The 21377-nt window shown below is 41.0% G+C and overlaps 2 protein-coding genes and 1 long non-coding RNA gene across 3 annotated transcripts in view; 2 read left to right on the forward strand and 1 right to left on the reverse strand.

Moving 5' to 3' along the window:
* The window catches only part of NDUFAF2 (NADH:ubiquinone oxidoreductase complex assembly factor 2), a 55932-nt gene extending 48992 nt beyond the window's left edge, over positions 1–6940 (forward strand). The window contains exon 4 of the mRNA XM_021534352.4: positions 5856–6940. Within this exon, the coding sequence (XP_021390027.2) occupies positions 5856–6113 (258 nt within the window). The 3' untranslated portion in view covers positions 6114–6940. The remainder of the gene's footprint in view (positions 1–5855) is intronic.
* A 1148-nt stretch (positions 6941–8088) lies between these two features.
* On the reverse strand, positions 8089–9649 carry SMIM15 (small integral membrane protein 15). The gene is made up of 2 exons (XM_021534354.4): positions 9446–9649; positions 8089–8730 (listed from the first exon to the last, which is right to left on the reverse strand). The coding sequence occupies exon 2, from the start codon at positions 8701–8703 to the stop codon at positions 8479–8481; it is 225 nt and encodes a 74-aa protein (XP_021390029.1). The 5' UTR covers positions 8704–8730; positions 9446–9649; the 3' UTR covers positions 8089–8478.
* Positions 9650–10077: 428 nt separating this feature from the next.
* LOC146763852 (uncharacterized) lies at positions 10078–16781 on the forward strand. Its single transcript, XR_014951385.1, has 2 exons — positions 10078–10686; positions 10810–16781. It is a non-coding gene; the product is annotated as an uncharacterized LOC146763852 (long non-coding RNA).
* Positions 16782–21377: the final 4596 nt, after the last annotated feature.

Below are 21377 nucleotides of genomic sequence, written 5' to 3' on the forward strand. Positions count from 1 at the left end.
TCTAATTTAATCAAAATACAAACCCATCTGAGAAAAAAAAAGATTACTCTTTTTCAAAATTAATAATAAATAAAAACCTTGTAATTAAAGGGTTAGGTGTTGAGAATACCTTCTGGAAAGTACCATTCAGTTGGTTTGTGTTAAAATAAACAATCCTTAAACCCTGCCCCTTAGAAGCTATACTTTGGTACTGCATATCTGCATTTGCCTGCGTCCTTAGAGCTTTGTTCACAACTTGATGCATAGGAGTTTGAAAATGTTTTATGGAAGGCAGGTGCTGGCGTGGCTATGGCTGTCTAGAGGGCCAGGGGGCACACAGAGAGGGGAGGACTGGTTCCTCAGGGAGTGAAGTTCAGCTGGTGCTGCAGGATAGAAAGGGTTCAGTACCACCATCTGTCTGTGGCAAAGAATAGCAAGAACTGTTCAGCAAAGACTGGTTACTGAGCCAGACTCCACTTGAAGGAATGAGTGTGCCTAGAGAACCCTCTTTTGTATTCATGACATCTTCATCTTCCTTCTGAGAGGAATTAATTTTATTCATTCTGTAAGGTTACTCATTTTTTCAAGAAGGGGAAAGAAGTCACAATATGGGAGCATTTAAGAGCAAAAGAACACTGCATTGCAAATATTTACTCTACAAAAATAGCTCTTCCAGTACATAAAAGTAGGCATCTAAAATCCTTTGTCTAGATTTTTCTCCTTTTGTGGAGTGGAGGTGAATACAGTTTCCATACCACAGAGGATACTTTGTGATACAACTCAGTTGCTGGAGTTACCTGAGAGCTTCAAAAAATACATAGTTTGCAACAGAAGTGAAATTTTCATGCTGGTGGCAGGAAATAGAGCCTGACACCATTTGCAGAAACATCCTTGGAAGACAGCAACATGACTAGAGCTGTGTTGCTCCTAGGAGCAGGTCATCTTTCATTCTTTGATCATGCAGCTGTTACCAATACTAAGATGTCAGATTATGCAGAAGTCAGCAGCTTTGTGGATGAAAAACAGCTGCCTCTAACTCCACAAAGGGCTACTTTGGTATTTCCTTAATAATAATGTTCTTCAAGAAAACCTTAGACATCACTTTCTTAAAATCTGCCTCCCTAAAGAAGAAAGACACACAAATCCAAACATTAGAAGTGTTAAAAACCTTATACAACATAAAATAATCACCAAAGTTGGACAACCTGCAGTGATAAAATGTCTTGTTTACTTTCCACCTAAAAATAAACTACAGAACATGTATTTGGACATAGCTTTTGGCATAGCATGTGTATCCTATTCCACATGCTGGGAGCTGTTACATTTCAAAGTGAACATCTGCACACAGGGATTTCAACTGCTTTAAAATGTGGCTGGACATCTTAAGGCTTTTTTTGTTTTTTAGTTTTGCAGCATAGCCCCAGTTCTTAGAGTTTTCTTTTAGTAAAAATTTGAAGGACATTTCTGACTCTTGAGATGTTATGTATTTCCTGAGAACTGCTGTTCAAAGAGATTATATAAGAATACATAAAATGAGAGTGTTGGAAGAACAAGCTAATCCTTTTAAAATGCCAGTTATCTGATAGATAATGTGTTCTGTGGGTTGGATGGAAAGATTTTGTACTTCGCTTAATGGTCAGAGCACATTACATGTTCATGTACTTATATTTTAGCAGAAAACTTATTGGGGGGCAGTTTATAGTAAAGATGGCCATCTTAAAAAATACTGTGGCTCATCTTGGAGAAGGAGAGAATATAAGTGTTCTGAACCTGACAAACTAACTTAACCTGACACCTAACTTAAAGAAACAAAGAAAAAAACCACAAACAACTAACTTTTAGCCCTCAGTTACTTTTTATAGCAAATCAGACAGTGAAGGATTGGTTAGCAGTGGAGTCTCAAAGTGAGAATGTATTTGACGCAGTTTTTCTAGCATGCCAATTGACCCAATATTTCCAATTAATATTTTCTTAGGAAATGACAGGATCCCAGCGATTTCAGTGTACATATTAGTGGTATGGGTTTAATGCCAAAAATGAATGTGTACATTTTGTAGTGGAAAAATTTTACCCTGGTAAATGGTATAGAAAATTCTGAATAAGTCGCTTCAGTTTGGGTGGTGTTTTTGCAATTGCTAGTAAGAATCATTTCTCATGCTGTTTTGGTTTTTTTTTAAGATCCACTTTTTCATTTTACTCTATCACAATTATATTTTGTCCACAGGAAGCTGATTAAAAGAGCTTTATTTGAGTCTGAAAATCAGAGAATAATTATATATCAGCATTTAAAATGGACTTGAGTATTTGGTGTTTAGTTACAGCTTCTCTTATCTAGTTAAGATAACTATGTTGAAGTAATCACTTGAAGAGATTTTAAATGAATAGCTGTTCACAGTAAGTAGATTATGTTTGTATTTTAATAAATCGCTTTCCACTGTTTTACCAGAGACAATGATGCAGTCTTCAGTTATCACAAAGGTGTTTGCTTTACTTGTTTCTTAGGAGTTGTTTAATACAATCACCATAGGCATAATCCCCTTAAGGCTGTGGTGGATTTACAAAGGCATGTGGTAAACAAGAGTAGAACTGGGAGATGCCACAAAGAAGTTTTGCTATACTGACTGTTGTAAATTTGATCCTGTAATGCTTGGCAATATTTCTATTGGAGCATTTGAGAATTTTCACCTCTCTTCAGTTTGCAGAGTCATTTGTGTATTACTTGCATATTTCCATTCAATTTCCATTCGTATGCAAAGGGTTCTGCCTCTGCTCTGTGTATCTGTGGATTTAAGTACAAAGGCAATTAAGAACTAAGAAAAAGGGTTACTTTCCATTGTACCTCTAAGATAAGGTATGTTGGTTTTGTATGGCCAACTTTTCGTAGCAGGGCAGTTACAAGGGTAGCTGGGCCCATCAGAAATGGTGGTAATGCCTCTATGATGACATATTTAAGGAGAGACTTAACTTTAAAAAACTTCTAAAAGTTTTGCAGATTTTTTGTGCTCAGAGAAGAGCAGTGTGAGAATGTGTTAGAGGAGCATCCCTGCAGATGCCTAGGCTAAGAGAGAAGAAGGTACAGGAGGTGCTCCATGTGAACTAGAGCTGAGGTTCCCCTGCAGCCCATGGTGAGGCAGCTGTGGTCCTGCAGCCCATGGACATCCAGGGGATGCAGAGATCCACCTGCAGGCCTGGAGGAGACCAGGCCAGAGCAGGCAGATGCCTGAGAGGAGGCTGTGAGCCCGTGGGAGGCCTGTGCTGGAGCAGGGTCCTGACAGGAACCTGCCCGCCCATGGAGAGAGGAGCCCACAGTGCAGCAGGTTTGCTGGCTGGACTTGTGATCCTGTGGGGGACCCACACTGCAGCAGGCTGTGCCTGGAGTACTGCACCTCATGGAAGGACCTATATTGCAGTAGTTTGGAGAGGGCTGTTGCTCATTAGATTGACTCAATTTGGAGAAGCTGATGGAGAACTGTCTCCCATGGGCAGAATACTGTGCTGGTACAGGGGAAGGACTCCTCCCTGTGAGCAACAGCAGGAATGTATGTTCACCTGGCCATAACTCCTATTCCCTGTCTCCCTGCACAAAGCTGGGAAGGAGGGAGGGGGGTAGAGGGAAGGTGACTTTAAGATTTAATTTTACTTCTCATTATCCTGTGATAGGATTGAGTCAGTTTTGCTTGTGATGGTATTTGGTGCGTGATCTCTCATAGTCCTTAACTTGTGAACTCTCTATTTTATTTTCTCTCCTCTGTCCAGCTGTGGAGGGGAGTGACAAGCTCTGGTGGGCATCTGGCATTCAGCCATGTCAGCATGGTCATTCAGCCATGGTCAACAAACCCTACATAAGGTTTTCTTTAATTACTCCCTTTTAAGCATTCTTAGGTGTTCATAGTTGCTATTTAAACTCTTGTCAGTACAGCATGTATTTTAACACCTGAATTCCTAAAATAATATCATGGTCTCTTGTTCACAGAGGAGTGTACTGCTATAGTTTCTCCCTAACTCTTCCATATACTTCTAATCTGGAGAAAAGAATTCAGCCTTTATCTGGAGGCCATCTCTATCCACATGGATGACTGGAAGGTCAGCATGGAATAGTCAGCATGGATTCACTGCAGATAAGTCATGCTTGACCTACCTGATTGACTTTTATGATGAAACAACTACCTGAATGGAGGAGGGGAGAGCAGTAGAACCTCAACTTCAGCAAGGCTTTTGACACTGTCTCTCACAGCATCCTTGTAGGAAAACTCAAGAGGTGTTGACTGGATAAGTGGACAGTGAGGTGGATTGAGAACTGGCTGAATGGCAGAACCCAGAGGCTTGTAATCACTGTCCCAGGGTCTGGCTGGATGTAGTCATTGTCCCAGGGTCTGGCTGGATGTAATCACTGTCCCAAGGTCTGGCTGGATGTAATCACTGGCCCAGGGTCTGGCTGGATGTAATCACTGGCCCAGGGTCTGGCTGGAATGTCACTGGTGTTGCTCCCCAGGGTTCAGCACGGGGCCCAGGACTGTTTAAGTCGCTCACCAGTGATTTGGGTGAAGGGACAGATGCCTCCTGAGCAAGTTTGCCGAGGATGCAGAGCTGGGAGCAATGGCTGACACCCCAGAGGGCCATGCAGCCCCTGAGGACCTCAACAGGCTGGAGGCATGGGCAGAGAGGAACCTTCTGAATTCACCAAAGGCAAATGCAGGGTCCTGCATGTGGGGAAGAACAACCCCAGGCACCAGCACAGGCTGGGCTGACCTGCTGGGAGGCAGCTCTGGGGGTCCTGGTGGACAACAAGCTGTCCATGAGCCAGCAGCGTGTCCTGGTGGAGGGCATTAGGAGGAGCATTGCCAGCAGGTGGAGGGAGGTGATCCTGCCCCTCTGCTCAGCCCTGGTGAGACCTCACCTGGAGTGCTGTGTCCAGTTCTGGGCTCCTCAGGATAACAGAGACATGGAGCTGCTGGAGCAGGTCCAGCAGAGGGCAGTGAAGTTGATTAGGGGACTGGAGCATCCCTCCTACAAGGAAAAGCTAAGGAGAGGTGACTGAGAGGGGATGTGATCAATGCCTGTCAGTGTCTGATGGGAGGGTATCAAGAGGATGGAGCCAGGCTCTGCTCAGTGGTGCCAAGCAAAAGGACAAGAAGCAATGGGCAGACACTGATGCCCAGGAAATTCCACCTGAATGTGAGGAAAAACTTCTTTACTGTGCAGGTGACCAAGCACTGGAACCAACTGACCAGAGAGGCTGAGAAGGCTCCCTCACTGGAAATATTCAAAAACCATCTGGACACAATCCTGTGCCGTGTGCTCTGGGATGACCCTGCTGGAGCATGGCGGTTGAATGGGTTGAATGAACTTGGACCAAATGACCCACTCCACTGTCTTCCAACCTAACCAATCCATGATTTTGTGATTTTATTTATTTTGTAGTCTTGCACTAGCAAGACCCCAAAGGTTGCACGTTTCTCCCAAAACTGTGCCCTGAAGCACAGCTACCTAACACCATAGGCATAGTGAATTACATGAAGAGATGCAAATGATAAATAGCTGTAAGTATCAACTCCTACATAGAAAACAATGCAAAAAGTAGCCTTATTGTTAATGTACTTTCACATTTGTTGATGTATTTAATTTCCAAATTTCTTCTTTTTGCTCCAATAGAATAGTGAGGTGGACACCACAATACAGTTAGGGTTGAATTTGAAGTTGTGGAAAACCAAACAAATTTGCCACATTTTATTTTACTTTAATACCTGCAAATGTGGGTTATAAAATTAAGAAAAGAAATGACTGTTTAAAATGTTTTTTTGCGACACTGTATATTGCCTTTGCTTCTGATTTAATTATCTTATTAAATCTTAATTATCTTTCTACTGTGTTTTTAGGAGATTCTTAGGAATGAAAATTATAGAGAAGAAATGAAGCAGAAAGTCAAGGATGTATCTGAAAAGGATAAGCTGCTTCAGGCCAAAGAGTATGAGGAAGGACTTGTTGCTGAACCAGGTCATACTCAGGTTAAAGGCCACGCATCTGCCCCTTACTATGGAAAGAAGGAGCCCTCACAAGACCCCACAAGCACTGCAAATACCTTCCAGCCAGGTGCCTGGATGCCACCAGGCAGTGGTAGTAGTCAAAATAAATAAGCAATTTAATGGACAGATATTAATGGATTAATATTTCAACAGATAACATGCATAGCTGTTATATACAAGAGTACAATAAAGTAGTGTTATAGCAGCTTCAGTTACTTTTGCAGAACTGTTCAAATAGGCTTGATCATGACAAAGTATGTAAAGCATTTGGGTTTAGTGAAAAACAGGGTATGTTACTAAGTTTGGTTTTGACAGTTGCTGTTCATCAGTTACTCTTCAATTCATAGTTAAAAGACTATCTAAATTTTCTTAAAGTCTAAATTGCTTTTTTCCTTGAAGATTAATTTAGTTTTAAAACTATTCTTAATGTAAGAATTGTCTGTACACTTGCATTTTTCCCAGCCTTGGCCATTTATTCTCTTTGGAATAAATCCCTTGGCAGTGCCAGCATGCTTTCCATTGGCAAGTAGACGGAAAAGTTGATTTCATTAACAGGAATCACTATTGACACTGCACTGATTATGCACTGTACTCATCATAGAGACATTCTTAAAACAGTCAACATATTTGAATGTTTGATTTTAAAACAGTCAACATATTTGAATGTTTGATTTGCAGACAGCAATTTGCACAGGGTAAAATCAGTTAAAATACATATAACTGCTATAATAGAAGATTGATAAAGCTCCTGGAAAATAACACTAGGTCTGGGACATGGGACTGTCATGAATATTTAAAAAAAATATTAGTTTTTATTCTTGGTGTATCCATGGACTTCCCTAGATGATTAGATCATTCTAGCCATAGTTTACATAAAATTTGCAGATTATTTGCTTAGAGATGATGTATGAGAACTTCAAATAAAAATAAAGACACAATTTTTTTTTCAAAAAGTATCAAATTTATTTACGGAGTGTATCCCTCATCAGTTTTCTTCCCTGTGTTTCAAGCTATGTAGGTATCAAAGGTCGAACACACACATATTGACAACACTTCATACAAAACATGGAGATTTAATCTCACATATTTATAAAATCCCCAAATGTCATATTCTAGTAATGCTTGCTTTTACCAACGAAATTGAAAGGGGATCAACTTCACACTTAAAAGTATTTTCAGTGAGACTCCCCATTTCTGATCCCCCTTGGTGTCAGCCAGCTCTGTAGGTCTCTTCATTTTAACAATGGTATTATTTAAAGGTTTTACTTTTAAACCTGATCAAAGAGTATCTGCTAGAATACTCCATGCTGCTGTTTAGAAATACGCAAAATGTAAAATCTTAATGACTGCTACAAGCTCTTTTGAACTAGACTACGTAGAGGCCACCACAGACTATCATTAAAAAATTAGCCTTTGAAAAAATAATCAATTATATTAAGAAGAGATTAATTGGAAAGTCAAATAATTTTGAAGTATTTACAACACAAACCTGACTTTTTTTTCTATGTCAGCATCTTGCAACCTGTAAGGCAGCCAAATTTCAAGGGTCATGAGAACAAAAATCCTACTTAAACTCAAGTTTTAGATCAAAGGTAGCCAGGAGGTTACTGTCACCAGAAGTACTGTCACAATCTTGTGCATCATCCTTACACAGCTATCAGTTACAGCAGAACACTAAGCCACCTGGGTCTTTGGTCTCACCCAACTTATGGCTATTCTTTGAGGCATGAAGAATTTATGAAGGCAAAAACAAATTAGTTACAGGTGGAGTATTCAGGTAATTGTTCGGGAAGATCAAACAACAGTACTGTATTTTATAGAACACAAATGCCTCAAGAGAAATTAAGCTAATAACAACAATCAGTTTCCTAGAATTTGGGCTGAGTTAAAGGCTGTTGATGGCTTGTAGTTCAGGAAACAGGAAAGGCTAAGGTAGGTTATTTCTGCAGACAAGCAGCACCATCAAAGACACTGCAGCAGCCACTATGGGCACACACAGCCATGCAGTGACCTTAAATGAAATCAGTCATGTCTGCTAACTAATGCTACAGCTACCTTGTCTGCTCAAGGTACGCCGAAACTTGCATTTCTTTAATCCAGTTTATTATTTTTTCTTAAACTTGAAATTTTCCCCTAAACTTGACAATTTAAAGATACTTGTTAAGTCATAGCTCAGCTAAGAGGAAAAATAATAATCTACCTCCAGAGCCACCAAGAGGTTAATTTTTTAATCTAACATGCAAATTTAGAAAAGCAACCTGCACTAGAATACAAGTAGTAAATTTAATTACTCTAACAAGTGTCACTTGGGCAAATTTTAACGCAAATCAGCAGGAAAAAAATACACTGGAAGTATTAAATTTCATACTTCAAGAAATAACAGGATCAAGTATCAAAGGACAGTTGCAACACAAAATGTACAAGTATTTCATTTTAAAAGTGGATTCTTTGCACAAGGAAGGCCATTTTTGCCCATTTAATCCTTCTTTGTTCGTTTCGCCTTTGCAATGTTCTCCTGGCGTTTCTGTTTCTTCTTCAGCTCTCGTTCCCGGGCCTCAATCATTTTTGCAAGCTTCCATGACAGCGCCGCACTAATTACAAACAGCGGCGTGAGAGCCAAGATCACGGTCGTCAGAAAGCCATAGGGGTCCTTGGCAGCCCACTCCACGATGTACTCGGCCCAAGCCTTAATATCGAACATCTTTTCTGTTTTCCTATTGAGAAAACCCTGTAGAATATTTACAAAAATAATTTCTGAGTACGCAGCAAAATAAAAGCACACATACACACACAAGAACAGAACACAAGAAATTCCACCTTCAGATGGGGAAGAACAAGTTTACACTGAGGGTAGCTGAGCACTGGAAAAGCTACCCAAGGAAGTTATGGAGTCTCCCTCTGGAGATACACAAAGCTCACACTGACGGGTTCCTGTGACACCTGCTCTAGGTGACCCTGCCTTGGCAGTGTGGTTGGACTGGATGATCTCCAGAGGTCCCTTCCAACCCTATCGATTTTGTGATACCAAGTACCATTTTAATGTAAGTTGTTCTTGCTCACTATCAAAGGGCAAGATCATTTTTGCTAGAAGTTAAAAGCAGTGCACAGTATGTGAAAGTGTAATACAAAGCATCCATCCAACGTTAAAGTTCACACTTATAGAATAATTAGGCGTTTAATCCAACAGAGCTGCAAATGCTACCAAGACTGCATTGCTAAACGGGAAAAAAGTGCGGTTTGTGGTTGTCTGAAGTGAAGGAAAGCCCAGCTTGGTGGGTTTATCTCTGTAGGTCTCAGCAGGGACGTGAGGGAGCCCCGGCGGCGCTCTGGGTACTGAGCTGGCGGCAGCCGAACCCGCGGCGCTGCCGGCTCTGCCGCCTCCCTGCGAGCGGCTCTGCCGCCTCCCTGCGAGCCTGCCGCCCCCTCGGCCGGCACCGCCTCACCTGCGGCCCCGGCACCCTCCGGGCCTGCCGAGCGGCGGAAGGGCGACCGAGCTCCTGCGGAGAGAACACGCGGGCGGGCCGCCAGACGACGGCGATGTCCCCCGCCGCCCAGCCCGAGCCGCGCTCCCGGGGCCGCCGCCGCCCGCCGCTGCCCCGCGGTACCGCGGCCCTGGCGGCGCCGGGATCCCGAGCGGAAACAGGAAGGAGGCGCCCGCCCCGCCCTGCCCGGCCGGGCGGGAGCGAGCAGAGCCCGCCCGCCGCCCCGCCCTGCCCGGCCCGGCGGGAGCGAGCAGAGCCCGCCCGCCTGCCCCGCCCTGCCCGGCCGGGCGGCAGCGAGCAGAGCCCGCCCGCCGCCCCGCCCTGCCCGGCCGGGCGGGAGCGAGCAGAGCCCGCCCGCCGCCCCGCCCTGCCCGGCCGGGCCCGCCCGCCGCCCCGCCCTGCCCGGCCGGGCGGCAGCGAGCAGAGCCCGCCCGCCGCCCCGCCCTGCCCGGCCGGGCCCGCCCGCCGCCCCGCCCTGCCCGGCCGGGCGGCAGCGAGCAGAGCCCGCCCGCCTGCCCCGCCCTGCCCGGCCGGGCCCGCCCCTGCCCGGCCCGGCCCGCCCCTGCCCGCCCCGGCCCTGCCCGGCCCGCCGGGAGGGCTCGGCGCTCCGCTAATCAAAATCTGTAAGCCGGGAAGAGGGCGTTTCCGAGGTACCCGGATGGGTCGTTCTCGTTGTGCCTCCGGAAACTGGAATGCAGCTCTCGGCAGAGCCGGAGCCCCGTGGCGTCTCCCTGCGCTCGGCCGTGCTGAGGCCGCTCAGCGCGAAGAACGATGGGGAGCAGACCGCGGAATGCAGTTTTTTGCGATGTGAAAAATTGCGTTATTTGTGTGTTTTTATTAAAAACCTGTCTGTTGTGGTCAGCCTCTTGTAGTGTCTTTTGAGGACAGGATAGGATAGTGTAGGATTGGATAGGATAGTTCTTTTGAAAGGTACCTACAACTATTACCTGGTACAACTGGCTGGCCACTTCAGGGCCAAGCAAAGGGTACAGCACGTTGTTCAGAATTGCGCCTGAGGAGCACCGCTGGCAGCCCCAGTCACTGCATCCCGCTGGGCTCCGCGCTTCAGCCAGGCCTTCAGCAGCACTGGGTGAACCCACTGCTGGACAACACCTGCAGGAGGATGCTGTGAAGGACAGCAACTGAAGGCTTAACCCAAACTTACGAATTCTTACATCCATGTCCTTCCCTTCAACCACTAGGTAGGTAACCTTGTCAAACAGGACTTTCCTTCTGTGAAACTTTGTTGATCTGCGTGATGATTGCATTGTTTTTCAAGTGCCTTTCAACTGCGGCCAGTGTGATCTTCTCCATGTTTTTTCCAGGTACTGAGACTGTACCAAGAGGCCTTCCTAGATCTTCCCTCATGCCCTTTTTGTAAATTGAAATAATGTTGGGTAGATTCCAGTCCAGGACCCCCAAAAACTCCAAGATCTTTGGAAGCTATCTGACATGCATCTCTGTACTTGTGTTACTCAGCCATTTATGTGAGCATTAAAACTGTTAGAGAAGTTATGTGTCCCTGCTTGGTCTGTAGTTTGTAAATCTTGGCAGAGTATAACTATATCAATTTATTGGAACTTAGGTACTGTTTCTGAAATATTGTATCTAATGGTATCACGATAAGAAGTTTTTGCATGCTGCATAGCTAAGTTAAAAGTAGGTGGGTATTACATAAGTATATTCTATTTCTGGTAAAATTGTGTATTCGGCTAGAGGGGACACAGTTCTGATGCTTGAATGTCAAATTCAGATACAGCTTCCAAAACAAGCACTGACATAGTCAGCAGCTATATACAAGCTTTTTAATATAACCATTGCAAAATTAATTTCTCCTTCCAGTCTTTCATATAAAAGAAATTGTCTGTTCTGTCTGCCTTTCAATTTTTTTCTCTTCCTTATTGTTTTAAAAAGGAAAAGTACCTGATTCATTGTGGCAGGGAAGAAAAAGAAGGGATTTGAAACATAGATCTTACATAATTACTTCTCCTGCTGTCCTTCTCCTCCTAACAGTTTGTGAAGCTATTCACTCGTTATATTGGCAAAGTAGTACAAGTCTTGTACGTAATCATTTTGCTGCTTTTAAGATCTGTGAAAGCCAGCCCAGACTACCACCTTGACTGAAAGCTGCAGTGCATCTTTAATAGGAATGAGGAGGTGTTATGGGAATACTCCCAGATGGGGAGGCTTCATTTGTGACTTGCACTTTACAAAATTCAGAATAATTCAACTACAAGGCCGTGGTAGATCAGGATACTTGTTTTGGTTTTCTGAATTCATCAGCTGTTGTCAAAGAGAGAGCAGAAATTTCAGAATTAACTATAACTTTCACAAAACGTGACAACCCTTAGTACTTCATCAGAGTACTTTAAAAGACCACATTGAGCGTGTTTTATGTTAAGTGTAGTTTTGTCACTGAGCCTTGCAAATCTGCACTTTCTTTTACATCTAATATAGAATTCCTTTAAATGACCCTGTTCTGTTATTTATGGTTATGTATGTGCCTGTGTGTATTTTAAGTGTGTCATTAATTTTTGTAACTCTCAGGGAAGGATCCACTGATCAAAGATCACAATGAGGGAGTGGGCAGGGAAGTGGAAGCAGCACTCCAAAAATCCAGGAATAATAAAATAAGATACAATGCTGGGAATGCAATACAGACATGAAAAATGGGGGAGTTACTCGGATGAAAGCAAAGCTTTTCTCACACCAACGGTAACTGAAGGGTCTGTGAAGTGTTTGGCTGTGTGTGGTGAAGACAAGCTGTGAGTAAATGTATTCATTTCACTCAGATGTGTTGACATGTGTCAGTAGTCCAGAATCTTTCTGTATAAAGAAGCTGCTAAATATTTCTCTCAGTGTAATCTCTAGCTACCTTTGTCTCATTAGTTCAGTCTAAGGATAAACTTATCCTTAGCCTTGAGGCTAGGGTTTTTTTCTGCATACAGAATGAATTGTCTAGTAATCCTTATGTGTACTTACTGATGTGCTGAGCATGGTGTAGTCCACTTTCTGCATATCTCTGTTCCTAGAAGAGCTAATTGGAATTCCTGTGACATTGCACAATGGTGGGGGATTTTTGGAGTTTTATAAAGCAAAAAGACTGTTTATTTTTTCTCCACCCTATTGAATAGCTACTCTGTGAAAGCTTTGCAGTTTTTTGACCATGAATGATATATTCACAGTATGTGCCAGCCAATAAACATTCTTTTTTTTACAATTGTACTTAAGCCAACAAATCTATGCAGCACTGGGGATTAAGGATTCTTTTTCTGCTAGAAATCTTTAAGAACTTTGGTGTTTCATGTTGAAGTGGATTTGTAGTCTATCTTTATTCTGTAAATTGCATTATCAAACCCAAATATTTGTAGTTTGGCTGTCATTCCCTACAGTTAGGTCTGAGTATCCAAGACAAAAGTGGTGAAAATCATGATTAATACTGCTGATGTACTAAATTAACTTCAAACAACCCTTATAAATTGTCCTACTCCTATATATATTCAAGGACAGGACATGTTGGGATAGTGCAAGACCCAAAGATTAATATGCTGCATGCTTTTGTATCTTAAGAAGGTTACAGAACACAGAAGTACATTTGTCTGATATTTGATTAAAGAATGATCAAATGCTTCTGTACTCTAGGTGGTCTCATTAATGTAATAGCATTGTTTTTACTACTGTTGTAATGAATAACATAACTGAAGAACTAAAGTGTATCATGCCTTAATCTAGCTTTCATTTCTTCTTATTGTAGGTGTAGTAATTCAATATGTGGATTCTTAGCTCTATGAAATGGAATGCTTTAACAGTCTGTAGCATTAGGTGTACATCCCTCTTGCCTTCTTCTTGTTAGCAAACAAGTCTTTAGCAAAACAAAAAGAAAATTCTAATATGTTCCCTTACTTAGTTTCCCTGCTAAAATTAAAACACCTAAAGCTAAAAGCTTTTCAGCTCATTCTTAGCAAAGAAGAATGATTAAACCTAAGGACACATGCCCACAATTATCATATCTAAACATCAGCCATTTTGATGCTGATTTTGTTATCTGGAGTATGTCAACCTCAGGATCACATGTTTAAATTGTACTGCATGCTCAAAAGATAATCAGAAAAGTAATTCCACTACTATGGAATTTGTAGTCATTTATTCCTTCTTCAGATTATAGGAAATAGTGTTCTTACTAGAGCCTTCACAGCTGAGAAATCTCATGGACATAAATTTACCTTCATCATAACAGTGGGGGTCAGTTTTGCAAATGTAAAAATGTCTGTTCTTGAAACTGATTTGTTCATGACACAGCATTTTGATAGGTGTCAGCTTGTCTGCCCTTGCCAATATTAGGCCCACTTCTAAGTTTCAAACATATGGAGTGTACTTTTAGAATAACATCACTAAGAAAAAACAACCAGCTAAACTTGTATAACTTAGTCTGTCACCAAATACAGTAGCATACATCTGATTTGTTTGAATGAGCTTGACAGATTAGCTTACAAAGCTCAGACATCCAAAAGCTGCTGTCAGGATGTTTAACATTGCAACAAAATCAGGTCCATTTCCCTCAATTGTTTCTCCATTCTAAGACTTAGAAGAGAAGTAGATTCAAATGCTCATCTGACTCCCTTGGTAGCAGAAATTCTATGTAAGAGGTCAGGTATGCTTTTAAAGGTAGAGGTGTTCCTTGCTGTATTCATGCTTTTTAAGAGCTCTGCCCACAGAACCAGCATGGGGATTTATTCTGTACCCTCCAAAGGATCCCTGCTGTACTGAGCAGGAAGCAGTAAGGGCAGGCCAGTTTGAGAGCAGGCAAGCCAGGGGTGGAGGCAGGCAGGACACTGGCATGGGTGCAGTCCCACAGTACCTGAGCACGAAGAGCAGAGCAGGTCTAGTGATGGCATTGAGGCTCAGCTCGCAGACCAGACCACCAGGCAAGCCTGTAGGAACGAGGCAGTCCAAGACCAACACAAAATATTAAATGATCAGGTCAGGATCAGGGCCAAGAGGCTGGAAGATTGAAGACCAAGCACAAGTTGAGACAAGGCAAGAGCTGAGAAGCTGCTCTACAGCAAAAGTGGACACAACCCCACCACATACAGCTATTTCTCACACCACTCTTTCTAAGCATACCTCTGACTCAAGGTCACAGAGCTGCATGAAGCCAGTGGTGAGCTTGAGCCTTTGGCAGCTAAATCACAGAATCAGAGAAACATGGAATATCTCCAGTTGAAAGGAAGCTTGCAGGATCGTCAAGCCCAAGTCTCTGCTCCTCAGAGGTCTGCTTAAAACTTAACCTAATGATGACTAAAGTATCATCCATATGCTCCTTGAACCTGGCAAGCTTTTTGTCATGATCATTTCCCTGGGGAGTCTGTTCGAGTGATTTGCCATCCTTTCAGTGAAGAACCATTTCATAATGTCCCATCTGATGGGACATTAATGCAGCTTGGTTCCAATTCCTTGTGTCCTATCGCTTGGACCAGAGAAAGGAGATCAGGACTATCCCCTTCCCTGCTCTCCTAGAGGAAGTTGTAGTCTGCCAGGAGGTCACACCTCACCTTTATCTTCTTCAAGCCAAAGAATCCAAGAGAACTTAGCTGCTGCTCCAAAGATTTATCCTCAGGATCTTTCACCATCATGGCCACTGTTCTCTGGACATACTCTAATGGTTTGGTGTTCTTCATATATTGAGGTGTGAAAAACTCTGAACAATACTTGACCATGGTTCCTGGAGAAGAGATGCATTTGGGGCCCTAAGAAATCTCAGTATTCCAACATCCCATACAGATCTATTTAATTTCAGTTGCCTTCCTTTGATGTCTAGAGAAAGAAATTAAGATTCACAGCTGTGGTTTTGGCCATGATAAGGTGAACTGTTCTGCCTGTAGCCAGAATCAAACAGCATGTAGACTAGGTGGCTGCAGGGGACTTCATCTGTTACATGTTTAGTGAATATTCTGTTAAATTGAAACTGGTGCTCCTAGTGGCAACAATGCCTGTTGATGGTGGCACCTAAAGAAAATTTTTGTCTACATCGTTTTTATTTACAATTAAAAAACATAATTTTATTGCTATTGCTTTTGAAGTCTTATTCACTATTATGTGACATTGTGTAACGATCCTCCCGATTAAGAGACAGGACTCTTTGTGAGTCTGATTCACTTTATTTCCCAACAATGGTATGTTTCATCTACCTTGAATGATGAGGTAGGTGTTCATGCTCTGTGTCACACCTGTCCAAGTTGTTTGTTCTGTTATTTTACACATTATATAATGTTTACTGGAGAAAGCCAAGGGCTATGACATCCTTTTTGTATGGAAGTGTTTCATAATGTGTTTGAAGGCTGTGATTCAGCCCAGCCTTTTATGTCATGTGGATACTGAATTACTGCTCTCACATTTCAAAACTCCCTCAGCCTAATATGACACAATGTCCTTGATTCTGAGACTGTGTAAACTGTGAACAAAGAAACACCTGCATGACTAGAACTATTTTTGCATTCCAAGTTTTGTTTAATTTCTCTCCTTAAATTTTATGCTTTTTCCTCCAATTTGCTTCTGAAAGGGAAGCCTTTTCTTCCCTACTGCCATCAGGCATGCATTATAGGAGGCAATGTTTTTCCTCCAAGGAGAGCTTTCACTTCATCAAAAATATCAAGGAAATATTCCAAAAAACAGAAGGCACAATTTTTCCTTCTCTGATTTAAAAGCATTGTTCACATTAGTCACAGTCCTTTTCAAGGCAGGAAGAAGCATGGCCCCTACTTTTCACTCTTAAAATATTTTTAAGCAGTCAAGAATATTTATACTCAGTCCTGAAGTTTTAACTTCTCTGTGCTCATTGTGTTTATTTAGTTGCTGAAACATTTCTATAGGAAATTTTTCTCTCTGTGTTTTGGAAACATGAAGAAAAAGAGATGTGAATTCTGGTGATACCCACAAACTGCTCCAAGCAGAGGAAAGATCAGGCCTCAGACATCTTGGTCAGATGAAGTATATTCATAACTCCTAGTCCAATTCTGCCTTGCCCATGTTGGTGTTATATTTCCTATTGACTTGATTGGAATGAGAGTCAAACTCACAAAAATGACATTGAGAAGCATGATGCAAAAGATACTCATAAAATCATTGTTGTTTCCATCAGTCTAGGTGGCAGGTATTAAATTGATGGGCTTTTTTGGGAGCTGCATCTTCATTTTACACCACTGGAGAACTTGCAGAAACAAAGAAGTTGAGGTAACCTGCAGGAAAAAAAAAAAAGTTGAAGGCAGAGGAGAGGTCTGTGTGAATTGCTTAGAGATGATTGCTGAATTTCATGTTGGGCAAGTGCTTTACAAAATGCCTGTGCCTCAGGAAGACAATAAATTAAAACAGATGCATATAGTCAGGTAAAACATGTAGGAGAACTTCTTCCTTCCACAGTGCTTTCCTCAAAAAGTACAAAACAGTTGTGTCCCAATCCCCTATATCAGGGATTCAGATGAGATCTCTTAATGCTGGCAGTGGCTGACCAGTGAGGATATACTCTCAGATAATATTTTCTTTCTTTAACCTTCTGGTGGAGCCAGAGAAGTATAAAACATCTTGTAACTGAGGTTTGGGGTGCCACTCTGGTGGGTTTGTTGATTCCTTCATAGGAAATGCCTATATTAATAGTCCCATAAATCATAGGTAGAAAAAAATGTGTAAGTTAAATACCACCACTTTGCTGCCATATGGCAGAACTTGGGATTCAAGAAGTTGTATGATATTGGCCCTTTGGATAGAAATCAGCAATCCTTCCTAAGAGGTGCTGATAAGTCACAATCAAATATGATTTTTTCAGAAATCTTCAGTCCTGATTCCAGTATGTTCACTGGAAGCAACTTTTAAAAGACTATGTGTCACTATAGGACACGTGAAAGCACGACGCGAGCCACCTGCTCTTTGCAAGGTAAAGAAGGAAGTTTATTCTCCAACTCCAACTTTTATACTTTCTCAAATGTGACATTGGATTGGAGAATGAATGGGCCACCTCTCCAAAGACATTGGACAAAACACTAGTACATCAAGTTTCTCCACCCCTATAAAAGAATGCAAAATAATATGTTGTTTATAGAAATTGTGTGGGAAAGTTCTCCAACAGAATGTGGTGACAACTATGACTTTCAATCAACTATAGGCTGTGCAAAGTCTATTGAAAAAAATCTGTTGAAAACAAAAAATATATTGAAAGCAACATAGTAAATGCAAATGTAACAAGGTAGTGATTTCATGAAATGGTATAATTTAGTATTCACTTGGAGCTAATTTTTTATTATCTGAGCTTTTGTTTTTTTGAAAAGTTGGCCAGTTCAGTGCAGTGGTCAGTAAGTATGGAGCACATGAGGTTTTGACATTTACCTTCTGCATTAGAGTGCATCACTTTATTCATCATCTCTGAGACATTTTCTTGTAAGCACGTTGCACTTTGATCTTGATTGCAGATCTTAAATAATTGGTGTTCTATACAGAAACTTCTTTGACTGCATCTCAGGAGTACTACAATGGCCCCACTTCTTTTCTAGCTGGGGTTGTCTGTAATGAGAATGCTTATAAAAATGTATGTGCTGGTGGATTATTAAAGATCTAATTTTAGTAATGTTCAAGATAGGAAATGGCAAACTTATTTTCAGAGATCTCTGTAATTTTTCACTCTTACACCCTAATAGGCTATTGAATTGCATAATATCAAAACTTCAGATACCAAGATGTAGCATACCACAGTCAAAACTGAACTGCACTGTTGTCTGTAATAAGCGAGGCAAATATATAACTATATGCATATATGTTCATATATAATATACATATATATGTATATGAACACATATATAAACACAATAGTGTTCTATCATACTGTATATGGGGATGTGTATTATATGATCATGCAATATGAAAGGACAATTAATAAAAATGTCTACCACTGCTATTTTAAAGACACTTGGAATTATCCTATATGAACACCAGAGGCAATTCATTTAATGTCTATGCAGAAAGTGGTAAAATAAGAGGAAGTTTAATACTATAAGCACAATTCTTCATTAGACCAAAACTTATTTGAGAGGGACCTAGCCCTATCTGCATTTATATCTTCTTTAATGCCCTGGTATTTTTTTTGCATTATGTAAAGTAGCCAAAATATGAATATGTCTGTCCTTGTAGCTAGTATTACTGCATTTATGTTAAAGCTTTTTATTGTTTTGATTTTTGTTGGGAAGTGAAAATTGTATATAATTGTTTATTACTTTTTAGGTTAACATTAAGAATATAAATACAATGCACTAAATTACTCCACAGGTTGCTGAAACTAGATACAGCTCAGAACACTTCAGCTTCCAGACCACTTCAGTATTACTTTAGCATTATTGTCTGAATATTTCTCAGTTGTGATTTATGATATTTGAGAATGTTATTCTAGTTGATCACAAATCACTCAAACATTGCATGTAACTTTTTCTCATTACAAAAAAAAGGGACAACATAGTGGGCTGCTTTCTTTTTACAGTCTACATTAATTTTTATGTATTAATTTGATTTCTGCAGCACCAATTTGATTTTGTAGTGTATAAGGATATACTAGTGTCTCTCTAAATCACTCATACACCTTTAAGTTACACAGTTTAGTGCTTTTAGTGCTAGTAGTTGAGAGAAGCTGCCAGAAACCAGCCAGAGCAGCAGCATGCCTCTAGCTATATCTTGCATACGTGTGTATTATTTAGCAAGTGCATTTATTTGGTATATTTGATTTAATTATATCTTCATTTTGGAACAAGTAAAAGGTGTACAGTGCCCCACAGCTCTAAGCACCTGTCAGCATCTAGCCTGGTGAAAGCTTTTGAGGCTCCAGTGCATGCTTCAGTTCATCAGAATTTCCTGTTCTTGATGCTAATGTTGACATATTCACCCACAAAAAACAAAGGCACTCTGTGGACCAGTGTTCTGAAACCCCACCTATGTTGTTCCTCATTATTTTCAGCCCTTCCATCTCTCAGGCCTCATCCTCTTTGAACATCAAGAGAAGAGGAACTATGTAGCATGCCTGAAATGTTTCTAAATCCAGGGGGAATCAGATCCCAGAGCTTAGGGCCTCACTTAAGGAGTACTCCCTTATTCCTGAACTCCCAAGTAGTTTGGGAAGTATCATATTTGGGGTTCTGCTTTTGGACCATATCTAACACATATCTAGTGATAACATACAAGAAATATAAAAAAGGAAATAAGGGATATGTAATTCTTTCTTCTCAGTATTGCTTAGCATTCCTAAATCTGAAGGCCAGAAGATGCATTTCAAACAGAAATGCATCTTCACAGAGAATGTATATATAATAAAATGTTTTTTACTTATTAAATATGGTTCAAATTGTTTGGATATTTGAAAGAAGAGAATTCTAAATGAAATAGAAGTCAGAATTTGAAGTGACCATCTGAAAGAGATCATGATTTTTCCTGTTATTTGATTGAGATTTATTCTTCCTAGAACACATGATGCAGTGATAAGGGGCCTGTACTTTGGTCCAATACTGAAGATGTGTGCAGAGACTGTGGCAGACACAATCTTCTTTGTGGACTTGATTGAAATATCTAATTTCTTACACTTTGCAGCCTTTCCTAAAAGTAAAAATCAGAATCTGGGCTTTCCTTTTATTTCAGAAACTTTCTCCTGAAACAAACAATTACATTAGTTCAGGGCAGTTACACTTTGACTAAAGCAGAAATTGAGACAAGTATGTTTTGGGACAGTTTTTATTTAGATTAATTTTATTTAGATTAATTTTTAGGAATCATAGGGAATTTTATATTTTATGTTTTTATTAGCTGTGTATTCTTCCATATGAAGGACCCTGTATAACTACTAAGAGAGACTCAAAGTATTTTTATTGTAAAATTCTTGGTGCAAGCTAAAAGATTGCCTTTCCTAGGTTAGATTGCCACAAGATTTTTATCAACAAAACAGCTGGATACTTGGAAGTCATCTATTTGTGACTGTTAGTATAAAATAAAGTGGGATAAGCTTTATAGAATTAGTCTGTTTGCAGACACTCATATTGTGTAAATTTCTCTTTACATTTTCTGCTTCCAAAGTGAATTAAATGCAGCAAAGCTCAGTTTTGCGTTGGATGCTAAGAAATTTGAAACTGCCATGGCTTTTCAGTTCCCTGACAAATGTTCAAATAAACTTATTTTTTATAATAAGCTAATTTTCTAACCCATTGTGCTGCTGTGTTGACAAATGCTGCCTCAGGTGAAGGGCAGGACCTATGAGCTAGCATTTCCCATGCACACACCACTGCTTCTCCTCCCTCGAGTCAGCGAGATTTTTCCAACACATCTTTCCACGTGCCAGGGTGTGAGAGCAAGTAGAGGTGGGGAGGAATTGCCATTGTTGGTATAGCAGCTGGCTGTTAAATTTGTTTGACAGTAGTGTCAAACTGCATTACCAGTAACCTATCCATGGAATTAATCTGTCATACAACAGAAACACATCAAGTCTTTTGTATCCAGAGCCTTTAGGGGATGAGAGAGAGGATAATAAGGAGCAGGTTTTCAGATGGTGGCCCATGGGACATCTCTAGACTTTAGGGCACATCAGCCAAATCTGACTCTAATATTATTTTCCAATCCTTTGAAAAGATGTACTAAGTTGTAATGTCACCTAATAAGTGTTTTGTGTAACCCAGCCTGTTCTAGAGTCTCTAATTTGAATTGGCTCTGCTAGGCATTGTGATATTTACCACCTGGATTTCCATTGCTTCTGAGCAAATGGGTGATGCTGCCAATGGTATTGAGGAGGTCAGAGAAGACTGCTCAAGTGGAAGCTCACAACAGCTTCTGTACAACGTTATAGGCTGAAGAAGGCACACTTGCATTTTGGTGCTATGCC

This window comes from Lonchura striata, chromosome Z (genome assembly GCF_050655825.1).
Source record: "Lonchura striata isolate lonStrDom1 chromosome Z, ASM5065582v1, whole genome shotgun sequence".
In the NCBI taxonomy this organism is placed as follows: Eukaryota; Metazoa; Chordata; class Aves; order Passeriformes; family Estrildidae; genus Lonchura; species Lonchura striata.

Coding starts and splice junctions, on each gene's coding strand:
- SMIM15 (XM_021534354.4), bottom strand. CDS start 8,703: ATGTTCGATATTAAGGCTTGGGCCGAGTACATCGTGGAGTGGGCTGCC.